The sequence below is a fragment of the Amphiura filiformis genome, chromosome 11 (assembly GCF_039555335.1).
Source record: "Amphiura filiformis chromosome 11, Afil_fr2py, whole genome shotgun sequence".
Taxonomy (NCBI): domain Eukaryota; kingdom Metazoa; phylum Echinodermata; class Ophiuroidea; order Amphilepidida; family Amphiuridae; genus Amphiura; species Amphiura filiformis.
Genome location: NC_092638.1, coordinates 41480179 through 41503883, shown reverse-complemented (window position 1 = coordinate 41503883; position 23705 = coordinate 41480179). Strand labels below are relative to the sequence as shown.

Genomic DNA, 23705 nt, shown 5'->3' with positions numbered 1-23705 from the left:
TCCAAATTCATTCGCCCGGTAATTTTTTATGGGACACCCTGTATATACTGTATGTCGTAATACCAATATTTGTCATATAAATGAGCATGATTTTGCATCATACAATACAGTCCATACTGCAACACAGAGGGACTGCACAAACAAATGATGATATTTATGATATTCAGGTTTTTGGTTAATTCAAAGAACATGTCAGCAGGTCATCACCTGGTCTTCTTTTGTAATGTTAATTTACATATGGAGAGATTTAACTCCAAAGGTTTAGGGCATAGTTCATTGAACTCACCAGACTGCTATTGCAATTTACTTGCATCATAATTATTCCAAATTGGATTGAGGGGATTGAAAAACCTAATAAATAATTCATAGCAAGTACGTAATCAGTCGATAGTGCGGAGTGCGGACAAGTCTTCACTTGCGAACCACCAAATTTTTTCCAGAGGAAGTTGAAACACATTCATGACTTTTTAATTTGATTTTTAAGTCAATGACAACCACACACAAGAATGATAATAAATATGGCTAATTCAATTTAAAAAGTTTTATTCAAACATTTATTTTTTAAGGAATATATACAGTAGGAATACTTTACAACATTATAGCACTGAACACAAAAAGAATTCTTTGAAGATGCTTTTCCTGACCTAAATTTGCATGACTGTTTCCACTATGGTGGTGTAGAGCATGACCAATTAATCAGTGTGAAGTTTTGGTGGTATACTGTATAAAGTATCACGATTCGCGAATTAGCCTTGGCTGAATAAAACACTACTCCAAATGACTCAAATCAAGTGAATTGTCTCAAATTGACCCAAATTCAAAGTGTATTCAGTTTAGTAGAGCTTACATTGGCACCATGTGGTTTGCTTTCGTCCTACTTTTATTATCAGCCAAAGCTAATTCCACTCAAATTGTGAATGGCTGAAAAGGGTGTTTACCAGTTCAATATTGAATTGTATTATATGAGAAGTGATTAGTAGTATTCTGATGAAATTGATGCAACAAGGTTCTTTTGCAACTACTTTTGTACTTTTTTGGTACTAAGCCAATGCACCCAAACTGTTCACAATCACTAGAAATTCACAAAGACCTACCACAAAATGGTTATGCATCTGTGACGTTGTGAACAGACTACCTGAGAGCTTCCAGTCAACCTGCTCATTGTTTTAACACTAATAGCAACTCCTAAAAAATGTGCATACTGCATATTTACGCTCCATCACTTTGAGCCAATGGTAGATCCATCCTTTGAAGGTAAGGCCGACCATAAAAAATTAGGGGAGGGGAAGGGTAAGGCCCACCATAAGTTTCTACAGTAAAATCCATGATTTTCATTTTGCTCTTGTAAAATTATTCCAAGAGATACCAACTTTGTACTTGGTTGTAGTTAGGAGAAAATCCGGCGAAAATCGCATGTTCGGAGTAGCGTCAAAGGGGATTATGATATATGCTTTCTTTGTCTCAATCAGATGGAAAATTTAAGGTTGGCTTTGGAGCAAAGCTAACCCCTTTCTAGCATATTTTACAATATGATCAATCATGACCACTGAATACTACAGACTCGACATTTTAGAATCAAACAGAAGAAAATGGTGTGTTTGACCTTGCTGGGTATTCAGCACATTAAATCTTGTTTAAATCCACCGAGTAATTTGAAAAAATTAATAATTTCGATTAATTTTTTTACCGTCATGTTGTCTGCATTAATACATACATTGGAAACTCATTAACACAAAATTCCTGGTAACATAAAACGATTTTCAAGGCCCCAGCGCATATACATTATAAAGACCTGATAAGGCCAAGTAAATTAAATACTAGTAACATGTCATGTAGGCCTATATGATTGTCCCCGCCCTCACCAATTTGTGGAGATTTTCAAATATTTTTGTTTTTCTTACTTTGCTTCTAAAATTGTTGTGATGAAAAGACATGTTATTTAAGAAGTTGTAGGTTTTCATTTATAAACACATTGCAAACACTTTCTTCAAGCTAGGGGTAGGACTTTGGGGAACTAACAAAAATATTAGGAGCCTCCCTGTTTTTATGATGTGTTGACAAAGCCTTTGCAATTGCAATTTAACACCAAAATGAATACTATATTTGTAACAAATAATAAGGGCATCCCTCACCATATTTTGAGAAAGTCTGGATGATATACATTGTACATGTTATTTAATTTACTTGACCTAACATAAAATCCTGTTAACACAAACTGAAAATCTTAAACCCTGACGATTTTGTGTTAAAACAAGGTTCCACTGTACTTTCTTGGACTGCATCACTTAATAATAGTTTTTTATTCTCTCTTGGGCAACAGAAACAATACAAAAACAAACAAAAACATTTTAACTATAATAAGAAGAAAGTCCAAACTAACAGAGTAGAATACTTTTAAAAGATAGTAAACATAGTATAGAACTTGCACAACTAAAACAATAGGAAATTGACATGTTAACTAAGCAGAAATCAAACTATGATAGTAGAGGACTGTAAAAAATAGTAGAGAACTTCAAAAAAATAGAATCCTTCCTGATTAGAATGTCGGTGTTATCCAGCATTTCACCAGAATTGGTCTCCACAAGTCCAAGGCATCATAATTTGATGTGTTCAACAGGTGGGTCACAAATAATTGAAGGAATACACATCATTGTGATTACTGAATGGTGAAGAATAACAGATTGCTATGGTACATGTATATAACATTTTATCCTGTGACTTGCCAAGCATGTACACTGTAAAGTCATTTTAAATTGCTATTGTTCCTGTACATTGTACAGGAACAAGAGCAATTTAAAATGACTTTGCACTGCCTCCTTAGTCAAAACAAAAGAATCAGTTTATAGAGGCTCTGCATGCTTTATCCATTGACCTCTATTATAGAATTCAAAATAATGTCCCCAAGCAGCCTATTCAATAACTGATGGGATGAACCCACAACAGCTGAAAGGTCTATCCTGTCATGCTTTTGCAGTACCATAATATAACTGCACTTGCCACAGAAAATTTACAAAACTACCTCACTTCAACGTTCAATTATATTTTTGTATACATTTGCTGGATCAAGATACACCGACTACAATGCATGATGGGATACTCCCTTCAGAAGCTACAGAATCTACGTGTGGTGCATGTTTTATACTGCGGAATCAACTAGCGATTAAGTTAGAGATAATGGTATACTGCTTGCTACTGAACAGAGTTGAACATTCTGTCATGCGTCTGTGGCTAGCTATGCAGTGCCTCTATATACACCTTTTTCTCAGACGTCACCAATCCAGCATTCGAGTCATCAGCACCCAAGCGATATACGGCGGCCGGCGCAGCGCTCAACTTTAGCGCCACGCTAGGCGTCCCTGTGAATTGCCAGATCGCAGTACGCGTTTAGTTCCTCACGGTGTAAAAAGTAAACAAAAATGTGAAACAAAACAAAGATTAATTTTCAAATAGCATGGCGGTTTTTCCATATCTTTTGTATTTTGTGGTATCAAAACAATCTGAAACAAAGGTGACCAGTATACAGTTCCCTTTCAAAAAATATTTTATGGAAGCTAATGTGAAAGACGACAAAACAGAGGAGAAAATACGCAGTATTTGGTGTTTTCACTCTGTGGGCATGTGGGAACGCACGTGTTGTTTGTTTACATCTGAGACACCAATATCGATTAGGTGACGTCATCAGAAAAAGGTCTATAATAGTTATCTGAGACTTGTCATTATGTGGTGTGCTACTACCTTAATACATTGTACCATTTGCAATACATTTACTGCTCAGCAGATGAATTGACACTTACTATCAATAGAACTACATTGTAAATGTATGCAGACCTGAAACTGACCTTCAGTGAAAAATGCTGAAAATGCTCAAAAAAAGCAGAAAAACAGTGTAAAATTGGGGTAAAATGGCTCAAATTGGGCTGAAAAAAACCCAACAGTTTCTGGTTTGTGGAATGCATGAAGAACACCACTCTTTGTCATCAATGTGGATATATGACACATGTCAAGTAAGCTTAAACAAAGCCACTTGCATGTCAGGCAAACAAGCAGAATGTCCCCATTCCATCCAGCCTGAGACGAATATACCTAGGTATATTCGTCTCAGATCCAGCCAAATTTCACACATCACTTTTCTATCACCCACCATGATTTACTTTTCTGTAGTATCATATGGAACATGACCTAATACATAATTCCCTAACACTATATTACACAAATTACACAAATACAAATAATTGACTAATGTTATCGTGATGAGCTGGAGCTGGATCGGCTATATCTCCTCCTCTTTGCTGGTGATCTAGATCTTGATTTGGATTTCGATTGCCGACGTCTACGCTCAGGTGTGCGGGACCTTCTACGAGGGGGTGATCTATAGAGAGAAAAAATAAGGATGATTTTGTGGTTACAAATATTGGAATGATATGTGGCCACCTACAAATGTCTAGCTATCATTATATTCTAAACCTTGCATCTTGAAAATAAACGCTCAGATTACAATAAATACTGACACAGGACTTCAGTTTACAGTCGCCCTCCTTACAGGGAATCCTCTACAAAATGGACAGGTAGAGGAATGGGAGACCTGGTGCCTTTTCCTAATCAACAAACTAGTTTGACTTGTAGGCACATAATTTAGTTTAAACATTTACAATAAATTATCAAATGGTACCTTAGGAACTTTCAAAATCCTTGATTCATTTTACTGTGCACCATGCAAAAGGTGATTGGCTGGTTAGCAATCATAGCGACAAGACTGGTTGACCTTTGCAAGTACTATGGATATCTAGTGTAAAGGCAATACAGTGATGTGCATAAACATTAATGTTGGGTCACCATCCTTTGCTTGTTTGTCCCAATGAGTCAAAGTGTTTTAATGACCACTGAAGGATTTTGAAAGAGACAGTAGTGGTGCCAAGCAAAAGTTTGCAAAGTGAGGCCTTGAGCTTATTTTAAAAGTTCTGGCATCACTTTGCAGGACCTAACTGGTCTGGTTCATAAATAAATGATGAAAGATTTTCCATCTATCATGCAAATTTGTTACCCTTTTCTTTTTCTCGCTCTCTATCTTGAATATAAAGTATTTTTCATTGGCAAATATCATGATTTGCTTGTCATCACTAGCTAATAATACCATAGGCACATTTTGCTTCAATGATTGTTGCGTTTGCAGAACTACTTCTTAAATGAAGTGAGTGGTGTCACATTGCACACAATCTTAATAGTACAGTGTTCCACAAATAATAACATTGCAACGGTGGAAGTGTTGTCTTCTGAAGTGCCAATACATGTAACCACTGATAATATTCTGGCTAATGTGAGTTTTTCGTGCAGGCCAAAGGTTGGATTGCTTACTATAACTTGTCTAGTTTGAGAGTGATGTCTATAGATGCCTTTGTTAGATTTGAAGTAGAATGTTCAGACAAGGCGGTTCTCGAATCTCAAACCACGAGTCTGGACTGCTTTCGTGACCGCCTGCTTTCACTATTACTTTTGGTAATGGAAGTAAAACAATACGGATGGTGGTTCCAAATAGGTTGTCTGAAGCAGGCAGGGTTAGAAATAAGGGACCATCTCCTGATCTATCTGGCCTATAGCCGTATTTTCTGATACCCCTGAAATATCACACTTTTTTCTTATCAAGTTTTGCCATCTTCATCTTCATCACTTTCAGTTAGATCTGTCAAAGTTGTTGCAATCTTCATCCTGCCTGCCTTCATTATTCATGCAGCCATGTGCAACATTGAATGTCAGCAGTGCCAACTCACTCACTGTCATCTAGATCTAAACTGTGTTTAAAAGATGTCCATTTCAATCCAAGGGTCATCCAATACATACAAGCAATCTTGGTATTGGATGTTACGTCTGGTTCTCATAACCCTTAGAAAAATGTAAAAGGTAAAATAATTTAAAAAAATAACAAGAATAAATGTTGCCTATTTAAAAAAAAAAAAATTATACCACTTTTGTGTACTATACTGTATTATACTATGAACATTTTGTTTTTATATTGATGGAGGGCCTGCTTGGTAAGCGGTGCTGGCCTGTGGCCACTGAAGTTGTTATCCTCAAAGAGCTATAAAGAAAGATTAACAATTTGCAAAATTTGTTTGAACCCACATATCCACTGCTAGGAGCACAAACAACATGCCAAGTGCATTTCCAAACCAGTTATTTGTACATGCATTACGTGTTTGAGCATTGGAACGTGTCAAGCCAAGGGCATCACAATGCTCATATACATGGGCTTCTAATTATTCTAATGCAATTTAGTGACTGTTTTATAGTATGATCAGCTCAAAATAGGCAAGAATTATTCGGTTTTTGTCACTGCACGAGTCAATAAAATCTTAAATAAACTTACGCCAGCGTGAATTCACTAAAGCACGCATTGTTCACGCAATACACAAAGCGCAGTTCGTGTAGGTGCTGCCCCAAGCTGTGTGTATGCTATTCTATATCAATCCACTATGTTATGAGTCCTGTCTATTACGAGCTGATCCGTGTATACATAGTGACTGATTTTAAAATGCATTTCCCATGTTTGTGCTGCAATCAGTCAATATGACCTATTCCAATTTGGTAAGCTAGAATACATCAGTGGTTCTAAGGGCTCATATTGAAATTCCCTTACACAGGAAGGTGTGCGCCATCCTGCAGCTTTCCTGTGCTAGCCTTCTTTGTTAAAATCCTGGGCAGGGTGTATCACTGATGCATATAATCCATCCGTTTTATGACCGTGCTTTCCTGAGGCGCGCGCTTAGCGAGGTGAATCCTGCCTTGTTTGTGTGTGAAAACGTGGTAGGGTATTTCAATATGAGCCCTAAGCTACTTCATTTTTTATGCAACACAATTTCTTGAAAGTCTGGCCATTGCAACCACATACATGTCTTATTTCTAGCCTGTACATGTACAGTAGTCTCCAAGGGCTTATATGTAGCCAGCCATGTAGGGAGTGTTTTACACACCTAAATTTGTAAATACACACCCAGAGTTTGCCCACATGGCTATACTTTGTACACAACCTTTAATTTACACACCCAGGTTTTTGAATTGACACACCCAAACCTTCAAATCCTACCCAAGACCTTGGTAGTCTACCAACCCAATATATGTCGCACCGTATTCATAGGTAAACTCTGGACCCCGAGTTTTAAGTTCAACTTAAGTTGTGAACAACTGTATGTCACTGTCCATCATAAACCTCTCGTTAAGTCAAAGGATTCAATTCAAAATTCTTCTGCTCCCATGGAAATCCCTAAATGGACTTGCACCATCTTACATGAACCAACTTCTTACGCTCTATGTGCCAACACAGACACAAAAAACTTTTTCCTTGTATGGTGATAGAGTGTTCTCTTCATGTGCACCAAAACTTTGGAACACTCTCCCTATGGACATTCGTTGTTGTGTATCACTTGATGTTTTTAAGAATCGTTTAAAAACATTTTTTATTCCAATCTGCATATGATATTTAATGTGTTTTTAAGTTACTTTTCCATATGCTTTAGATTTCACATAATGTTCCATTTCATAGTGTATTTTTACTAAATATGCCTCCTGTTGGTTTCAGGTATTCATGTTTTGATTTTCTTATGTCGTTTTTTTTCCTCCTCGGAATAGGATGCCTAAATAGATGGTCTGCAAATTTTATTTTGAGTTACAGTGCAAAATGTTCATGAAAGTCGCATTCGTAAATGCATGAAATTATTGAAATACAAAAAAAATACATAACTAAGCTTCTGGATATCATATGAAGTCAAATGATATATCACTTAAAGAGAGGTTTGTGGATGGACGATCACATATATGGGAATCGTACGGATAGAGACCTCCCACTTTTTTTGAAAATGCCAAATGTTCTGCCCATGTTGTATTTGCATTGCATCTAGGCCACTTATTCCGAATGAATCATCTGCCTGCATAGCCTTCTGAGGCTACCACTTACCGTCTCCTATCACCACCGCCAAATCTCCTTGGGGGACTGCGTCTCCAACCACCGCGCCTTGGAGGGCTACGTCTGTTGCTCATCATCATGGGCCTACGAGGAGCTAATATAAATAGAGCTGTCACTTCCTGACCATCAATTTGACCTGTAATAAAGAGAATAAGCAAAAATTACATGTCATGTACTTCTTGGCATGCAAATTGGTTAAGTATAAAGTTTAATTGCTTACATAGAAGTTAATTTGTTAAGGGCATTTCCACAGAATTTTTTGTGGGACCTGACAGCCCAAAAGACCTAACATTTTTAGGGCTTTTATGAAATTTCATGTATATCTTCCATATATGCGAGGTCAAATTGTTTATATGATGGTCTGCTTTTCCTACCAGCTACATACACTCTAAGTAAGTACATATCATTAAGCGCTAAAATGCATGCACAGTCTTCCGACATAAATTTACATTTCAATACACATACCTCCATCCATATGTTTCTTTGCTTTCTCCGCATCATCATGGTTTTCAAATTCGATGTAAGCCATACCCCTGGACAGATGAGAATGCATGCGGTCTACTGGCATATCGATGCTCCTTATACTGCCATACATGGAGAAGATCTCTGTCAGGTGTTCCTTGTTGACATTTCTGGTCAATCTGCCGATGTGTAGCTTAGTTGGTTTGGGACTAGGGGTGCGCTTCTTGCGTCGAGGCGATTTGGATTTTGACCTGGTAGTGAAGAGATGAAAGTTGTTTTAAAAAGTGTCAAAGATTGGTCACAAATATGAGAAATTCTTGATAACTTGTTATTCAGTTGACCCAGTTCTGTGCTAATAAGTTATTGCTGTAAAGAAGCCAGTGTGCATTTTTGTGTTTATATGGGATGAAACTGTACCTCTACATATTTGCTGAGGGCTAGAATGTCATGTCATGTAGTGAGCGAATCAATCTTGATTCTTGCAAGGGAATTTTGCAGTGCGTTGATACTTGAATAGTCTACTGTTAAGATTTCACAAATTTATGAGAATCTACTTTGATTCATGCATTTCTTTCTTACAAGAAACTGTGATAATTGATTTGCGCAATCTTCAACAAGACTCTAACCCTGTTAGTTATTGTACAAAATGTATGATTTGGGCTACCTGTTAATAGCGACTCTTTCATGCCCACAAAATCAAATACAATAAAGGCTATGAAGCTGGGATCAGTTGCTTTTTTGTTTCATGAATCATGATTACTCTGTGCATTCTTATAGCCTTACCTAGATTTACTCTTCTTGTCTTTGTCTTTGGACTGATCTTTAGCTGCTGTCTTGTCCTTTCCCTTCCCCTTGCCTCTTCCCTTTGAGCTTCTGCTGCTGGAACTCCCACTGCTAGAGCTGGATGAGCTTCTACTTCTGCTAGACCCTGAACTGCTGGAACTGCCTGACCTAGAGCTACTGCCTGAGCTGCTTGACGATGAACCTGACGAGCTGGACCTGCTACGGGAGCTAATGAAAAATAAAAATGCACACATACAAATGTTTAACTGCAATGCTGTGTAACTACAATGCCGGTTGAGCTAGAGTTTTCAAATATCATGCAATCGAGACGAAGTCGAGTGTGATATTTGAAAACTACATTCAGGTATCATGGGAAAGTATCAGTCCAATTTCATGTCTTCAGAATCTTTTTTGGTCAAAAACATGATTTCCGGTAAAAAATATGATTTTGCTTAAAGATATGATTTCTGGTCAAATATGTGACTTTTGTCAAATATGTGAATTTGGTCAAAAATGTGATTTTTGGTCAAAAATTCAACAATGTATATTATCACCAGAGTAATATTGAGGAGTTTATTTTGTAAATTAAGATTTTGATGTGTAAATAAATTAAGGTGAATTTTTGGGAGATATGAAAAGACTTTTCCTTCAAAGCCATGATCACATTTTCAAATAAACAATTAAAACATTGTATAGATCTAAGTTAACTGAATGCATATTATCTATGATCTTACCTCCCTGATGAACTACTGCCTGAACTAGATGAAACTGATCCTCTCTTGCGACGATCACGACCTCTAGAGCGCCGCTCTTCACGGCCTCTGCTGCGGCTACGACTGCGACTCCTTGGCCTGTATGACAAAAGGATTTCAAATTCACATTTCAGATGAAAAATCTTTGAAGGATTTCATCATTAAATTGTAAAATCAAAATGGGAGTGCATTAGACCAGGGGTTCAAATTCACAATCAATTGCAAGAACCTGTTTAGGTTTTCACAAAGGGCTTTGAGAACCTTTGGTTCATGTGAATGTTGTAGTGTAGGACGATATATTCAAAATTGTATTCATCTATTGCTATGGTAGTTAATCATGTTATATCATCACTTCTACGCCTATGGCGAATACAACCAAAGGAGACGTTTTGATTACTACGCTAGTGAGGTCACATCTATTATTATGGGATGGTCGAGTAGAATAAACATTGAAAGTACATACATGCATGAGCCATGGATTCCCGTTCGTGATCTTATAATAAATTGACAGCTAACTTTGCCTTTTTCCCCACATTTTCAGAATTATATTTTGGGATTAATGAGATTATTAAATCATATTTCCATTACAGAAAGGTAAAAATATAACACAACCCAATTTTGGTTCTCCTAGTAATCCAGTGAGAACCTTTAGGAGAACCGGTTCTCAGGTTCTCCTCGTATTTGAATCCCTGTAGGCCTGTCAGAATCAGTGCGCGACTTAGGCCACTCATGCTTTCACTACAAATTTAAAGCAAATGTAGCTTTTTACCAAATTTTCATAAATTGTTGGAAACTTTTGAGCATACTGGCTACAGATGCAAATGTGGGCTCTTTAAACCACCCATACCTTGAAAAGGGGTCATTGATATACCAAATAGTCGATAAATGTGACCCATGTTTGAAACATGTCCTTTATTCATTTGAATGGAGTACCCCTTTCTTACTATCTTAAGGCTACATTACATACTTTAACGTAACTCCTGACTACTTTAATTTTATAATGAATGCAGAAATGAGATGCTTCGCTAACTAGTGTTGGCACATGTGCCCTGTCGTTTATGCCCTAATTTCTCTAGTATCACCCCTCCCTCTGACAATACTGCGTCTCATCTGAAGTTGAGAGTAATGCCATGTTCATGTTGAATTTCATAGTGGCAGATTCAAATCGTGAATGCTAAGCCAATAAACAGCAATTTGTCCGTACGCTGGTGATGCAACCGCGTAAACACCCTCACTACAAAATCCAACAAAATCCTGTATAGACTATATAAAAAGCATGTAGCGAAATTACAAATAACAGACTCATGTAAAATGTCTTATTTTGTCTTTAATACACTACTAGCAGGCTATGTTATTGATATACCACCAAATAGCCGATAAATGTGACCCATGTTTGAAACACGTTCTTTATTCATTTGAATGGAGTACCCCTTTCTTACTATCTTAAGGCTACATTACAAACTTTAACGTAAAAATCACACTTCAGCAAAATTTGAGACTGTCCAAAACAGCCCTCAAATTAAGGATCTGAAGGGGCACGGCAACTTTTTTAGGGCAAGTTGATAATTGCCTTGGATTTTCACTGAAAAGGCAAGGCAGCACGGCAATTTGTAATATTTCAAAAGGGCTTCATCATGGCAACTGTTGAAAATTTGAGAAGGGCACCAAGGCAATTTTTCAAAAGCGAATAGATGCATTGCTGTCAGCTGAATTCGACACCGAAGTAAAGGACATATTTTGAAGGCATTACGGCAGTGGGGGTGGGCACTGGGCACCCACGGCAATATTTGCCGTCTGTGCCCTGGGTTGATTTGCAGGTCTTGTCTTTTGAAAATTACTGGCGAGTGACAAACCACTCTCCTCAAAACTTGTCAGGTGAGCTGTAGGTGAGTGATTTTAATCACTTGTATTATTATTACACCAAATGTAGGCGAGTGATAAAAAGCTCTCCTCAGATTAATTTTAGGCGAGTGATCACCCTCACTCGCCTCAAAAGACAAGGCCTGGATTTGAGGGCTGGTCCAAAATAGGCAAATCTTGCTATATCATGGCATGATGGGCTCTCGTTTTAACTCGTATATTCTCGCCCAACTCATGAATATTTATTATTTTACGTCATCAACTGAAGCAAAATTTTGCGATCTTTCCAGTCATACCACACAAGACATCATTTGATCACAAAAAAAGGTGAAAATTCCTGTTTCTTGTAGCGTGAATTTCGTTTTTAACATCAAAATCATGTAAATTACTCATAAAATATTAAGATTGCATTTTTGTTCAGGTGATTTAATGAAACTTTGGTGTGTTTTTAAGATAGTTTTGTAAAGCTTACTGGCAGTTTCATCCGCGGATTCGTGCGGTAGCCACATTATGACATGCAAAATTTTTTACTGTGTTATTGATTGGATGCTGCATGTTTCCAACATTTCATATCTGCCAGATATCTATCTTTTTTGATGCTCTTTCCAGGGATACCAAATTTGTTAGGGTTAGTTTAAAAAATCCAAAATCCACCGGACTCGCTACTACATGCGCGTACAACGGCAACGCTACTCTACGCGTCCATATTAGTGAGGCTATCTGCGTACAACTGCTTACTACGCCCAGCCACGCAAAGAGTATGTTCCATGATATACACGAATTTGATAATTTTTCTATAATGCAAACTTGCCAAAATAAATCATGGAGGCACCCTACAATGCCCTACTACCCCCTACGGGAGTACCTACAACTTGAGAACAAGTCTGGATCTGGATTGGTTACTCCGTATAAGCAGGTACCTGCATCTCAACAGAGGTTTTGACCTTTGAATCCTAAGCTTGGTGTGCGGTGCAAAAAATAATCATGGAGAACTAAGTAAAATGGGTCCGGATGGCAGTCTTGAAGGCCTTGAAGTCAGTAATGTCCAGTATGCTGTGAGGGAGGCTGTTCCAGTGAGGTATTGTCCAAGGGAAGAAACTGTTTTCGTAGCTGGTTGCTTTAACTTGAATTTGCATGTAAACTCAACCAATAAAGTATCGAAACGATTATAGATGGTCAGATATATCGGGAACTGAAATATATAGCAAAAAATTCTTTAATGTATATAAAGCGCAGCTTTCTCCTGCGCATTTTGATACCTCTTTTGTTGCTCTACGATATCATTTGGTCAAGTTATGGGCGCTTGAGTGGCTTCAAGTCGGATTTTGAAAGTTGCACTTAGCTCCTATTCAAGCCAAATGCGTTCATCGTGTACATACATACACAAAATCAAGACAAAGGACACCGATGTGCTCTGTTTACTTAACCATGAACTTTATTTTACTCCTTCGACTTCCAACTTCAATACTTGCTACCCTTTACTTATCTCCGACTTATCTCATGAACTCTTTCTGCTGACATCTCAATACTTGGTGTGCCCACCATCACTGTCTATCAGTGCCTGGATTCGTCGTCGCATGCTCTGAACAAGATGTCTTATCTTTCCTTGGTCAATGTCTCGCCATTTCCTGAGCAGGATGCGCCGAAGGCCTTCTAAGGTAATCTGACTTCAACCTCGTATTGATTTTATATGCCTACCATGGTTGACCATTGCGTACAATTGATGGTCATCGCAATCATATCCAACAGGCGACACACATACTCATTTGAATTTGGCGGACAAAAGCAATGGTCATTTATTGGTCACAGTACTACGCATTTGGCTTTAATAGGAGCTAAGTGCAACTTTCAAAATCCGACTTGAAGCCACTCAAGCGCCCGTAACTCGACCAAATGATATCGTAGAGCAACAAAAGAGGTATCAAAATGCGCAGGAGAAACCTGCGCTTATTATACACTAAATAAGTGTTTGCTATATATTTCAGTTCCCGATATATCTGACCATCTATAATCGTTTCGATACTTTATTGGTTGAGTTTAGGTTGAAGGGTGATGACGTCTAGTTGGTCTGGTTGGTTTGGTCAGATGGTCTTGCCAGTCGATGTCAACCAAGTTGTGGGTGATACGGTACATCATGGAGAGTCTGGTTATCAGTCGGCAGGTCTCTAAACTGGTCCACTCAAGTTTGGTCGGCATCTGAGTCACACTTGAATCACGGGAGTAGTCATTGAAGCAAAGACGAGCTGAAGATCTCTGCTCTGGATCATGTCAAGGAGATGTTTTTCTTCTCAAACGTTCGAAATTTGTAGTTACTACAACTATACGTACCGTAAACCGGGGCTACTTTGCCACATTTTTTGGATGTTGTGGTGCGCCCTCTTTTTATGTTTGCATGAATTGTTACATATGGTCGCGCGTTTTGAGCTCGCCTCCCAGAAAGGGTGGTGCTGTTACGCTTTTTGGTATCAAGCTGTTGTAATTAATTATTAAAAAAAAAACTACTAAAGCTATTCCAAACAAAATATTTGGTATCATTTTAAAGCTGTATCAATATGCCAAATGCCTGCAAAGTGGCATTGGTCTAGCTTATACTGAAGTGGAGATATAGCTATTTGAAGTTTGAAGACCAAGGGTGGTGCAGGAAGCGGCGCCACAGGAAGCGGCGCCGCCTCCCGCCTGTACAAACTCAATAGGAAATTTTATTTTAAGCCCTCAAATATGAAATTTGAAATTTTTTGATATTTTATTCGTGGTGCATTACCTCTTTTTGGGTATAAAAATAAGCTTACATTACTCTTCTTCAAGATTCACTGTTTTAGCCTTACTTTAGGTCAGATTAAAGGACTTTAATTCAAGACGCATCACATGACCTTCTGCTTTTCTCCTATCTTTTACACACATTTTGATTACGGCGACATATAAGCTCAGATAAATTGCCACATATCTTCAGAGGTATTCATCCTAGGGTAACAAAAGTATACATTTTTTTAAAGCTGTTGAACCAGAGAATACAAATATGCTAATCAAATTGGTATAGGATGTAATCTAAATAAGTATCAGTACATAGTAGTTCATTAATATTAAGCAAAATTCTAGTTAATTTTTCAACAAATTTTGATTGCTCGGATTTAAATTGTTAAAATCATAAACCTCAAACAATTGTATTTTGCTGTAAGGGTCCACCCCTGGACTGCAAGAAAATAGCATTACAACTGATGTAGGGTCGACCCCACCACAGAAAAATACAAGACATGAAAACCTTGTATACCTTGAAACACAAAATGTTACCCACTTTTGTGTATGTAACTTAAGCACCTTATACCTGGTGTTCATTTTGAGTTCATATTTGAATTCCCTGAGAAATTTCCTACAAGAAAATGTATACTTTTACTATGCTAGGGGTATACTTCAGAAATATGAATAATGAAAGCAAAATTCATGGCGTGAAAACCAAAATCGCCATGTAACGCAAAAGGAGGCGAGTATAAAACACATGACCATATAGGTGTTATTAGGAAAGCTATGCCAGTGCATTTTGCATATGTAGTATGAAAACCATTGGGGCACTCTGTGCCCCATTAAAAAAAACATGGGTGGCAAAGTAGCCCCATGGGTCGGGGCTACTTTGCCAGACCTATTTTGAAGCAAGTTCAACCTTTGATTAAGGCTTCTTTGCCACCCTTTGGGTTTTTTAAATATAACAGGAATGACAAAACACGTATCTGAACAATCTAGAAGTCAATACATTGGGTGGCAAAGTAGCCCCATGGTACTGATGTGATCTGACCTGAAATAATAAGAACTATTAGTATGGATAACTCTGAAACACCATTTGAACCATCTAACTTATAGATTTCATTCTGGTTTGAAGGGTATTCCAGAATTAATCTATAAATCTATTCGAAACTCTCGGCATAACATATGAATGAGGGTGGCAAAGTTACCCCGATAATCGATATGGGGTGGCAAAGTAGCCCCCAACACTTCACAAGGCTGTGAGGGTACAAATCTACAGATTGAGGGTTTTGATATTTTATCTCAGTAGTAAGGACATAATAAAGTATCAAATTATACATTGGGTGAATTTGTAAAGACTTACTTGCAGCTGTGGGGTCGATATTTCGCAAAATATGAAAAACGTGTCAAAAAAACCCAAATTTTAAAAATGATTTTCCAAAGTTACTAACCACCATATACATGAACTACATATATGTACAGGTATATGGCATATAATATATTTTCACATGGGCTAATTGGAATCCTTGTGTTATTTTTGTGTACTCTGCATTAAAGGCATATATCATTTTACCGGTCGGGTGTCAAAGTTACCCCGGTAGTGGCAATGTAGCCCCGGTTTACGGTATGCGGAGTGTAGATGCAGGGCAGCGGAAAATAATTTCCTTTCTGGGAACGTGAACTGCTGTTTGGAATATTTTCTGCGAGCGCGGAGCCGGAGCGCGAGTATGAACAGGTGGGGTCCAGGGGCGAAGCCCCAGCGGGGGTCCAGGTAAAGGCTAACCATTGTACGAATTACAATCAGGTAAAACATTTTGCAAAATTTATACCAAACATCTGAAAATTCAAATGTGAAAAAAATATTCTAAGAAACGTGACCTTATTTTTCAGATTGTTTGGGTGGGAAAATATGTGTTTTCGGCATTTTACCAAGCTCACCAAGTCAACCTAAATTATGAAAATTTGTTTAAAAAGTATAATGCTCTCAGACCGTTAGGCCTATTTATTATTTTGTTCTTGACCCTTGACTCTCGTTCCCTGTCAAACTTCGCGAGTCTCATTAACAGACTGATATTTGTGACATGATCACTTAGAACAAGGACTATGAATCCAATTTCACAAATTCCTACACCTCAATGGCAGCCAAAGCTGGGTCCCCATCGGCTCCATCTCAACTAAAATGTGAAATGATGCGGCCTTGGTGGGTATTTTAAACTGCATTCTATCACCCGTGTTACACGTAGGGCCACGCGTTTTGAACTCGCCACCCAAAAATGGTGGTGTTGTTACGCTTTTCCAAATCGAGACTCGTTCAAATTGTTATATCTCTGCTTAAACAAAAGGTATTGAAGTGTGTTTGGTGTCATGTTGTAGCTAAATGTGTGCCCTAACATACCTCCAAAGGAGAATTGTTTATCAGCTAAGATAGTGGAGTTAGAGTTGTTTAAGTTCAGAATGACCGAGGTGGGGGATGAGGCGGTGGCGGATGAGGCGGTGGCGGTATGTGCAAAGTCTATGGGAAATAAAGATTTTGTGTGTGCGCGTTGAATCAACCGATCATATCTTTGCATCCATATGGGCTACAGACATGGTGAAGAGCTCTTTTGAAAGATTATTTATTCTGCTAATTGTTTTTAATCATTTTGAACTCTTTATGATTGGTTTAGTCTATGAAATGCAAACTTTTATGTGCGTGACTACCTGTTTTCATATTAAACACTGTAGTAAGCAATGCGGATGTCTTCAAAATCTAAAAGTTGCCCTAAATTTGTAATTACTTATCCTATCATAGTCAAAGTTTACATTTTCTGAGAGGAAATTTGATGAGGAATCTAAATATGGACTTACTTTTTTTGTATGGGCTAGGGGTAAAATGTTTCAGTTCAAAATATGTTGAATTGTAAGAAAATTTGAACATATTTTGGGACACCCTGTATTCCGAGATTACCAAACAGCTGTGATTTTTTTTCTTCCAAAATCAGTGGGCTCCCCCTAACCTCTAACCAAATCAATGTTGTTTACTCTCAGTTTATAACTGCAAGTTAGTAATAAGCAATGCATTAACTGACCCATTTTTATTAGGATTTTTTATTCCACCCTGTATAACTTCAAGGTCACCCTGTACAATGAGTTGAAATGTGTATATTTAAATTGCTTATGCCTTCAGCTTTCCAAAAATGTATACTTTTGCTAGTTTAGGGTTGATAGTTGTGGAGATATTCTAATTTGAAACTTGATTGGTGTAAAAATTCATAATATTTGCGATGTAACGCTAAGGGTGGCGAGTTCAAAACACGTGGCCGTAGACAAAAGAATGATGACAGTTTACAACACAAAAGAATCTAACATCGAATTTTAAGCGGCTTTAATCCACCCAATTGGGCAGTCACAACACCAGTTAGGTGCTGCGGGGACCCAATAATGGCCGACCAAATCCTGACCATGACTTGGCATGAGAACTATGGCAGTTAAACTCTACCGCATCTGGTCTGGAGCTCCTGTTGACGCAGCAGCGTTAGACACCACAGTGGATCAAATCATACAAAATTTAAATTCAACAAATTAAAAGGCTTCTGTTTATTTTGATATTGTATTTACAAATATTCTTGGCGTTCAATTTTATTACTCAGTTATCCTTTAAGTTCGCAGAAATATATTTTACAAGCAGTGGTGTCGACAGAATATTTTCAGATCTGCAGGCAAAATCGTATTAAAGGAGGATTTCGTGATCCTAGCATCCTCTTTTTATGACATTTTTCAGGATATCCACGAAAAAAGCTTATTTCCAAAATTTCAGTTGATTCCGATTTTGCGTTTGCGAGTTATGAATGATTATGTGTATTACACTGCTCCATAGACAATGACGTGTTGTAATTTCCTTCTGGTGCACCAGAACGAAATTCAAATTTGGCGATATTTTTGCTAAACGAATTTATCTGCAAGAAATATTTGGTACATAAACATTAATATGTAGCCAGAGGTATCCAGTGGTGTAAAAATCTCAAGTGGAAAAGTGGGGGGATGAGGCTGTGGATCACGAAATGCCCCTTTAAAAGATACGAATGTTTCAAAATATTTTCTCCGTCTTGATTTTTTTCTGTGACTATATCTATGAATTTTTTTCTGGGAACGCCGGTACCACGATACCGCGGATTTCGTAGCCCTGTGTAGATTAGACGTTCGCCTTTCGTATCTCTTTCCTTGTTGGAAAGGTATAACGTTGAGGAGATAGGAACATGTACAGAAGATCCGGGACCTACTCTGCCATGTTTGGCTGAGTAACGGTACATGAACACGGTCTTTTGTGCCTATGTAAATTAGTCATTGTGTAAAGCTGTGTTTATACCCAGACTGAATCATTGTCGCTAACTACACAAGTTATGTGTGCAATTATACACAGAAAATGGTACATACTTACAATCCACATACAAACTAGGAAATCATACTTTCAATGTACAGCTGGTTTTTTTCACAACAAATGACTTACTCACCAATGTCTTCTGTGGCCAAACTTGATTATTTAAAGTTCTACTGCATTATAGTCCACTTAAAATATCAATTTGGTTGAAATTTGTTGCCAAAAACTGTGTTTAAATGTGTTTATTCCACCACATACATGTGTAAACTCTTGTGATCAAAATTCCCACCATTAGAATGTGCTATCTCCAGCATGTAGCCCTTTACACATAGCATGTAACCTCATCTCTGCTTATAGAAGCTGTTACAGGCATGTGTATACAGCATGGTTACAGGTAGGAGCACATTCAGGCTTGGTTAAAGTCTATCTTGTTATGATATGTTTGGTAAATTGGCCAATTAGGTCATGACATGTCATCAATTTAACCTTGGCATGAGAAAGAGTTGCCACTCATGCTTAAAATCCACCACATTTAATATGGTGGATTAAAGAATAGCTTAATCTATTTTGTAATATTATTTGCCCAACACATGTGTCTGGCACTAAACACTTTGGGTGGAATATTTGGAAACAGGTATTTATTTATTTTTTAGTCCACAAAATGTAAACATGGAGACATGTACAATTACAGAATTTGACTTACTGGAAATGGGTTTTTGCTGAACAAAAGTAAGTAAACATTAGGGATCATATTTTTTTCAAAAATGGATTACAGGGTTTCAGTGTATTTTGAAAATGATGGGTTTGTGTGAATTTTTATAACTGGTGCAGTTATCATGTTTTGAAATATACACTCTTTGACAGCTCTCTCCGTGCCTGTTTGAATGCCTGGTTATACCATGTACCCATACACTAGGTATAGGTATGGGTACATGAGACCAGGTATAGTGTGCAATTTTAGAGAACGTTGACCGACAGATAGAGGGTGTCAATATAGGCCTATGTGTCGCTCAGGGTGTCGCTTTTGAAAAACAGCGAATCATGCGCATGCTCAGCAGGCAAATACGACGGCGCTTTAGTACACTGACCATGCGTGCGATTCAGGTTTCTCCAAAAGCGCTTGAGTATAAATGCATCTTTAGAAATGACCGGCGATTGTGTGTTCTCAAGTGGGTTTTATCATGTTAATTAGTGACCTCGATCAAGCATTGAAATGCTGTCACTTTTTGTACTGGATCGTTCAAGCATCTCCAACAAATTTTTTCAATGTAAGTGCCACAGCAGGAAAAAGTGGGCAATACGGGAAGCTCATTGCCGGGAAATTTTTGGTTTTTGACCAAACTAGAGCGGTTCTCGACTTGCGCGGTTCTCGACGCAAAGCGTCGGCCACAATGCCTCCACCTTGAGGCATATCATTTTAACCAGTGATGACCTCTGGGTGACCTTGGATGACCCTGGAATGATCTTCCAAAAATTTGACTCTAAATGTTGACTGTACCCACCAAGTTTCATGCCCATCGACAGTTTTAGTAACTTGACCTCAGATGACCCCAAAATGACCTTCCAAAATTTTGGCTCTAAATGTTGACTGTACTCACCCAGTTTCATGTCCATACGGCAGTTTTTGCTAATTTGACCTCAGATGACCCCTGCATGACCTCGGGTGACCTTGACCCACTGACCAATACAAACTTGTTCTGTCTAGGGTCAAGATGCACCCACCCACCAAGTTTGAGGAACGTGCGACCCTAGGCTAGTCTCCGAGAAAATGGTATTTTGCTTGTTACGCATAAATTATGCAAATTAGGTACTTAATTACCATATTTTGTGCTGAAAATCTAATCAGGTCAAGAACCTCTGGCCCTGCTACTCCCCACCAAGTTACGTCACTGTAACCCATACGGATCTCCAGATAATCTGTTCACAAGGTTTTTTGGCTTGATACGACCAAAAAAATTAAGAAATACATAAGGGAAATATGTCATACTGGAGGGAAATTTGGTAAAACTGGAGTGAAATTCTGGATTGCTTGCAGGGAAGAAAACATTTTTTCAGCCTGTGCAGGCTGTGGTAAGTGCCTCTGGCCCTAGTGGGTTTTACATCTATACCCACCAGTTCACCACTTTTATAAACTCACACTGTGATGGTGTAAATTATGCCCAGGATAAAAAGTCTGAGTTCTGGGTCCCAAACTTACACATGTCACCTGAACAAAGCTATCAAAGCATCCCAGGAATGGTTAATCTCCTGGCACATTTGAACTATAAACATCAATCCCTTGGTCTTCACCAGACCAACCAGCCCGTTAAACTAGTTTTGACATATTTCACTTTCTTGGTTATGATGCAAGCTGGGGACTTACACCCAAACCCAGGGCCATACACGCCAAAATTTCCGTGTATGTTATGTGGCAAAGCAGCACGGTGGAACCAGCGTGCTGTTAGCTGTGACGAATGTCACGGGTGGTTCCATGCTGATTGCATGTCCATGTCCACTGCCGTCTATAATGTCCTTGTTGAAAGCAGCCAAATTGAGTGGATATGCTGCCAGTGTGGCGTTCCAAATTTCATAAGTTCTCTCTTTACCAATAGTGACATTGAATTGTCCAATAGTTTTGATTGTCTTTCAACCAGTCACTCCAGTTCAGTCAGTAATGTCACTAGCAATAATTCTAGCGCTGAGCTACCAAGCTCACCCCTAGCTGCATCCTCACCAACCAACACTCGTAGAAAAACAAAGAGTCAGAATCACAGAAATACATGCAGACAACAACTCAAAGTAATGGTTGTCAACTTTCAGGGCTTATGAAGCAAAATTGCAGACCTAGCTTGCTGCATCGAGCAGCACTCACCCGATGTGGTGATAGGTTCTGAGACGCACCTTGATGACACTGTGAACAGCAGTGAGTTATTCCCACCTGATTACACAGTGATTACCGGCGAGATCCCGTCATCCTGGCTGCGTGCCAACATCTCCCCATCTTCAAAAAAGGCGATCGGTCAGACGCATCCAATTACCGTCCCGTATCCCTCACAGCCATATGAAGTAAAGTTCTGGAACACATTATTCACTCCCAAATCATGACGCATTTTGACAAGTATTTTATTTTATCTGATAAACAACACGGCTTTAGAAACAAACACTCCTGTGAGTCCCAATTACTTTTGACTGTTAATGACCTGGCTTTTTCTTTAAATAACAAATCCCAAATTGACATGGCCATCATGGATTTTTCCAAAGCCTTTGACACCGTCCCCCATAACCGGCTCCTCCTTCAATTAGACAGATATGGCATTCGTAATAACCTCCTCATTTGGATATCCAATTTCCTCAAGCACCGTGAACAGAGGGTCGTTGTCGGGGGTGAACACTCGACTTGGACAGAGGTTGTTTCTGGCGTCCCTCAGGGCACGGTGCTTGGTCCCTTATTATTTCTTGCGTATATAAATGACCTGCCCCAAAATCTTCATTCTGAAGTCAGGCTTTTCACCGATGACTGTGTGGTCTACCGTGAAGTCGCAAATGATCTGGACCACACTCTTCTCCAAGATGATTTGGATACTCTGGAGAAATGGCAGAATGAATGGCAGATGCATTTTAATACCAAGAAATGCTTCATAATGAGAATCACCCATAAGCGGAATGTTAAGATGTTTGGATACAAGCTGGGTAGTTGCATACTGGAGGAAACAAAATGTCACCCATATTTAGGAGTTACAATATCCAACAACTTATCCTGGTCAACACATATAAATAACATCACCCATAAAGCAAACCGCTTATACATCCTTAGTTAGGCCGCTGTTAGAATATTCAAATTCCGTTTGGGACCCGCATCAGAAAGAACTCATTAATAAAATTGAAAAAATCCAAAAAAAGGGCAGCCAGATTTGTTACGAACACATACGACAGAACCACCAGCATTACTAAACTAGTCAGCGACCTGGATTGGGACACAATGGCCAACAGGAGAACCGCCAACAGAGTAACAATTCTTCACAAAGCAAGACAGGGCCTCCTGGCCCTACCGGTCGAAGACTTACTGCAACCAAACCCGCGTCAATCACGACACAATCACCCCAGCTGCTTATAAAGTAATCACCTGCAACAAAGACTGTTACAAACAATCATTTTTCCCCAAAACGGTAATCACCTGGAACAATCTACCCTACTCTATAATACAAATTCAAGACCCTGCCAGCTTCAAAACTGCAGTGATGGTACACCTAAGAAACGACTAATCAACCCATGCGCACACCAATTCCTACACGCCTGGTTCCAGCTAGGGAGCGTTGTGTAGTACCAACTACAGATACAGATACAGATAGTAGAAGTAAAAACGGATACTATGGCCAGAGTTCTAGGGCTAGTGTAGATGGATGATTAGAATTCAATTGCGTGGTGCACTAAGTGACATGCATTTTCTACGTAAATTGCCTATACGATGATCCACCCAAAAATAAAAATCACCGTACAGATCCCTATACTAATTAATGTAAGCTTAAGCTTTATAAATTTCAGCTTCGTCCAAAGAGTGAAGCAATAAACGCTACGTTCTTGAACTTTGAACATAAATCTTTTCCTAAATATATACATTAGAAATACTGCTTTTTCATATGCACTAAACATTACTAACATTTGGCCTTCGATTACACCGTACAAAAACGATAAAAAATACCTACATCTTTGTTTACGACAACCTGACGATGCAGCGTCTGAGCTGGCTAACTGATAGTCTCAGTCCCAGTCAGTTTGTGAAAAGTGACGGAGGAGCACTGAGGAGCACAAACCGGCTGGGATC

At 38.6% G+C, this 23705-nt stretch overlaps 1 protein-coding gene across 1 annotated transcript; it reads right to left on the bottom strand.

The window, feature by feature from the left end:
- Positions 1–3882: 3882 nt before the first annotated feature.
- On the bottom strand, positions 3883–23703 carry LOC140164856 (uncharacterized). The gene is made up of 7 exons (XM_072188236.1): positions 23587–23703; positions 9934–10050; positions 9200–9427; positions 8420–8667; positions 7946–8090; positions 4110–4369; positions 3883–4068 (listed from the first exon to the last, which is right to left on the bottom strand). Coding segments are annotated over exons 1-6 (867 nt in total). The 5' UTR covers positions 23589–23703; the 3' UTR covers positions 3883–4068; positions 4110–4242.
- Between the last annotated feature and the right edge of the window lie 2 nt (positions 23704–23705).

Coding starts and splice junctions, on each gene's coding strand:
- LOC140164856 (XM_072188236.1), bottom strand. Junction 8,668..9,199: donor GACAAGAAGAGTAAATCTAG/GTAAGGCTATAA, acceptor CTTCACTACCAG/GTCAAAATCCAAATCGCCTC. Junction 4,370..7,945: donor GGCGGTGGTGATAGGAGACG/GTAAGTGGTAGC, acceptor TTCTCTCTATAG/ATCACCCCCTCGTAGAAGGT.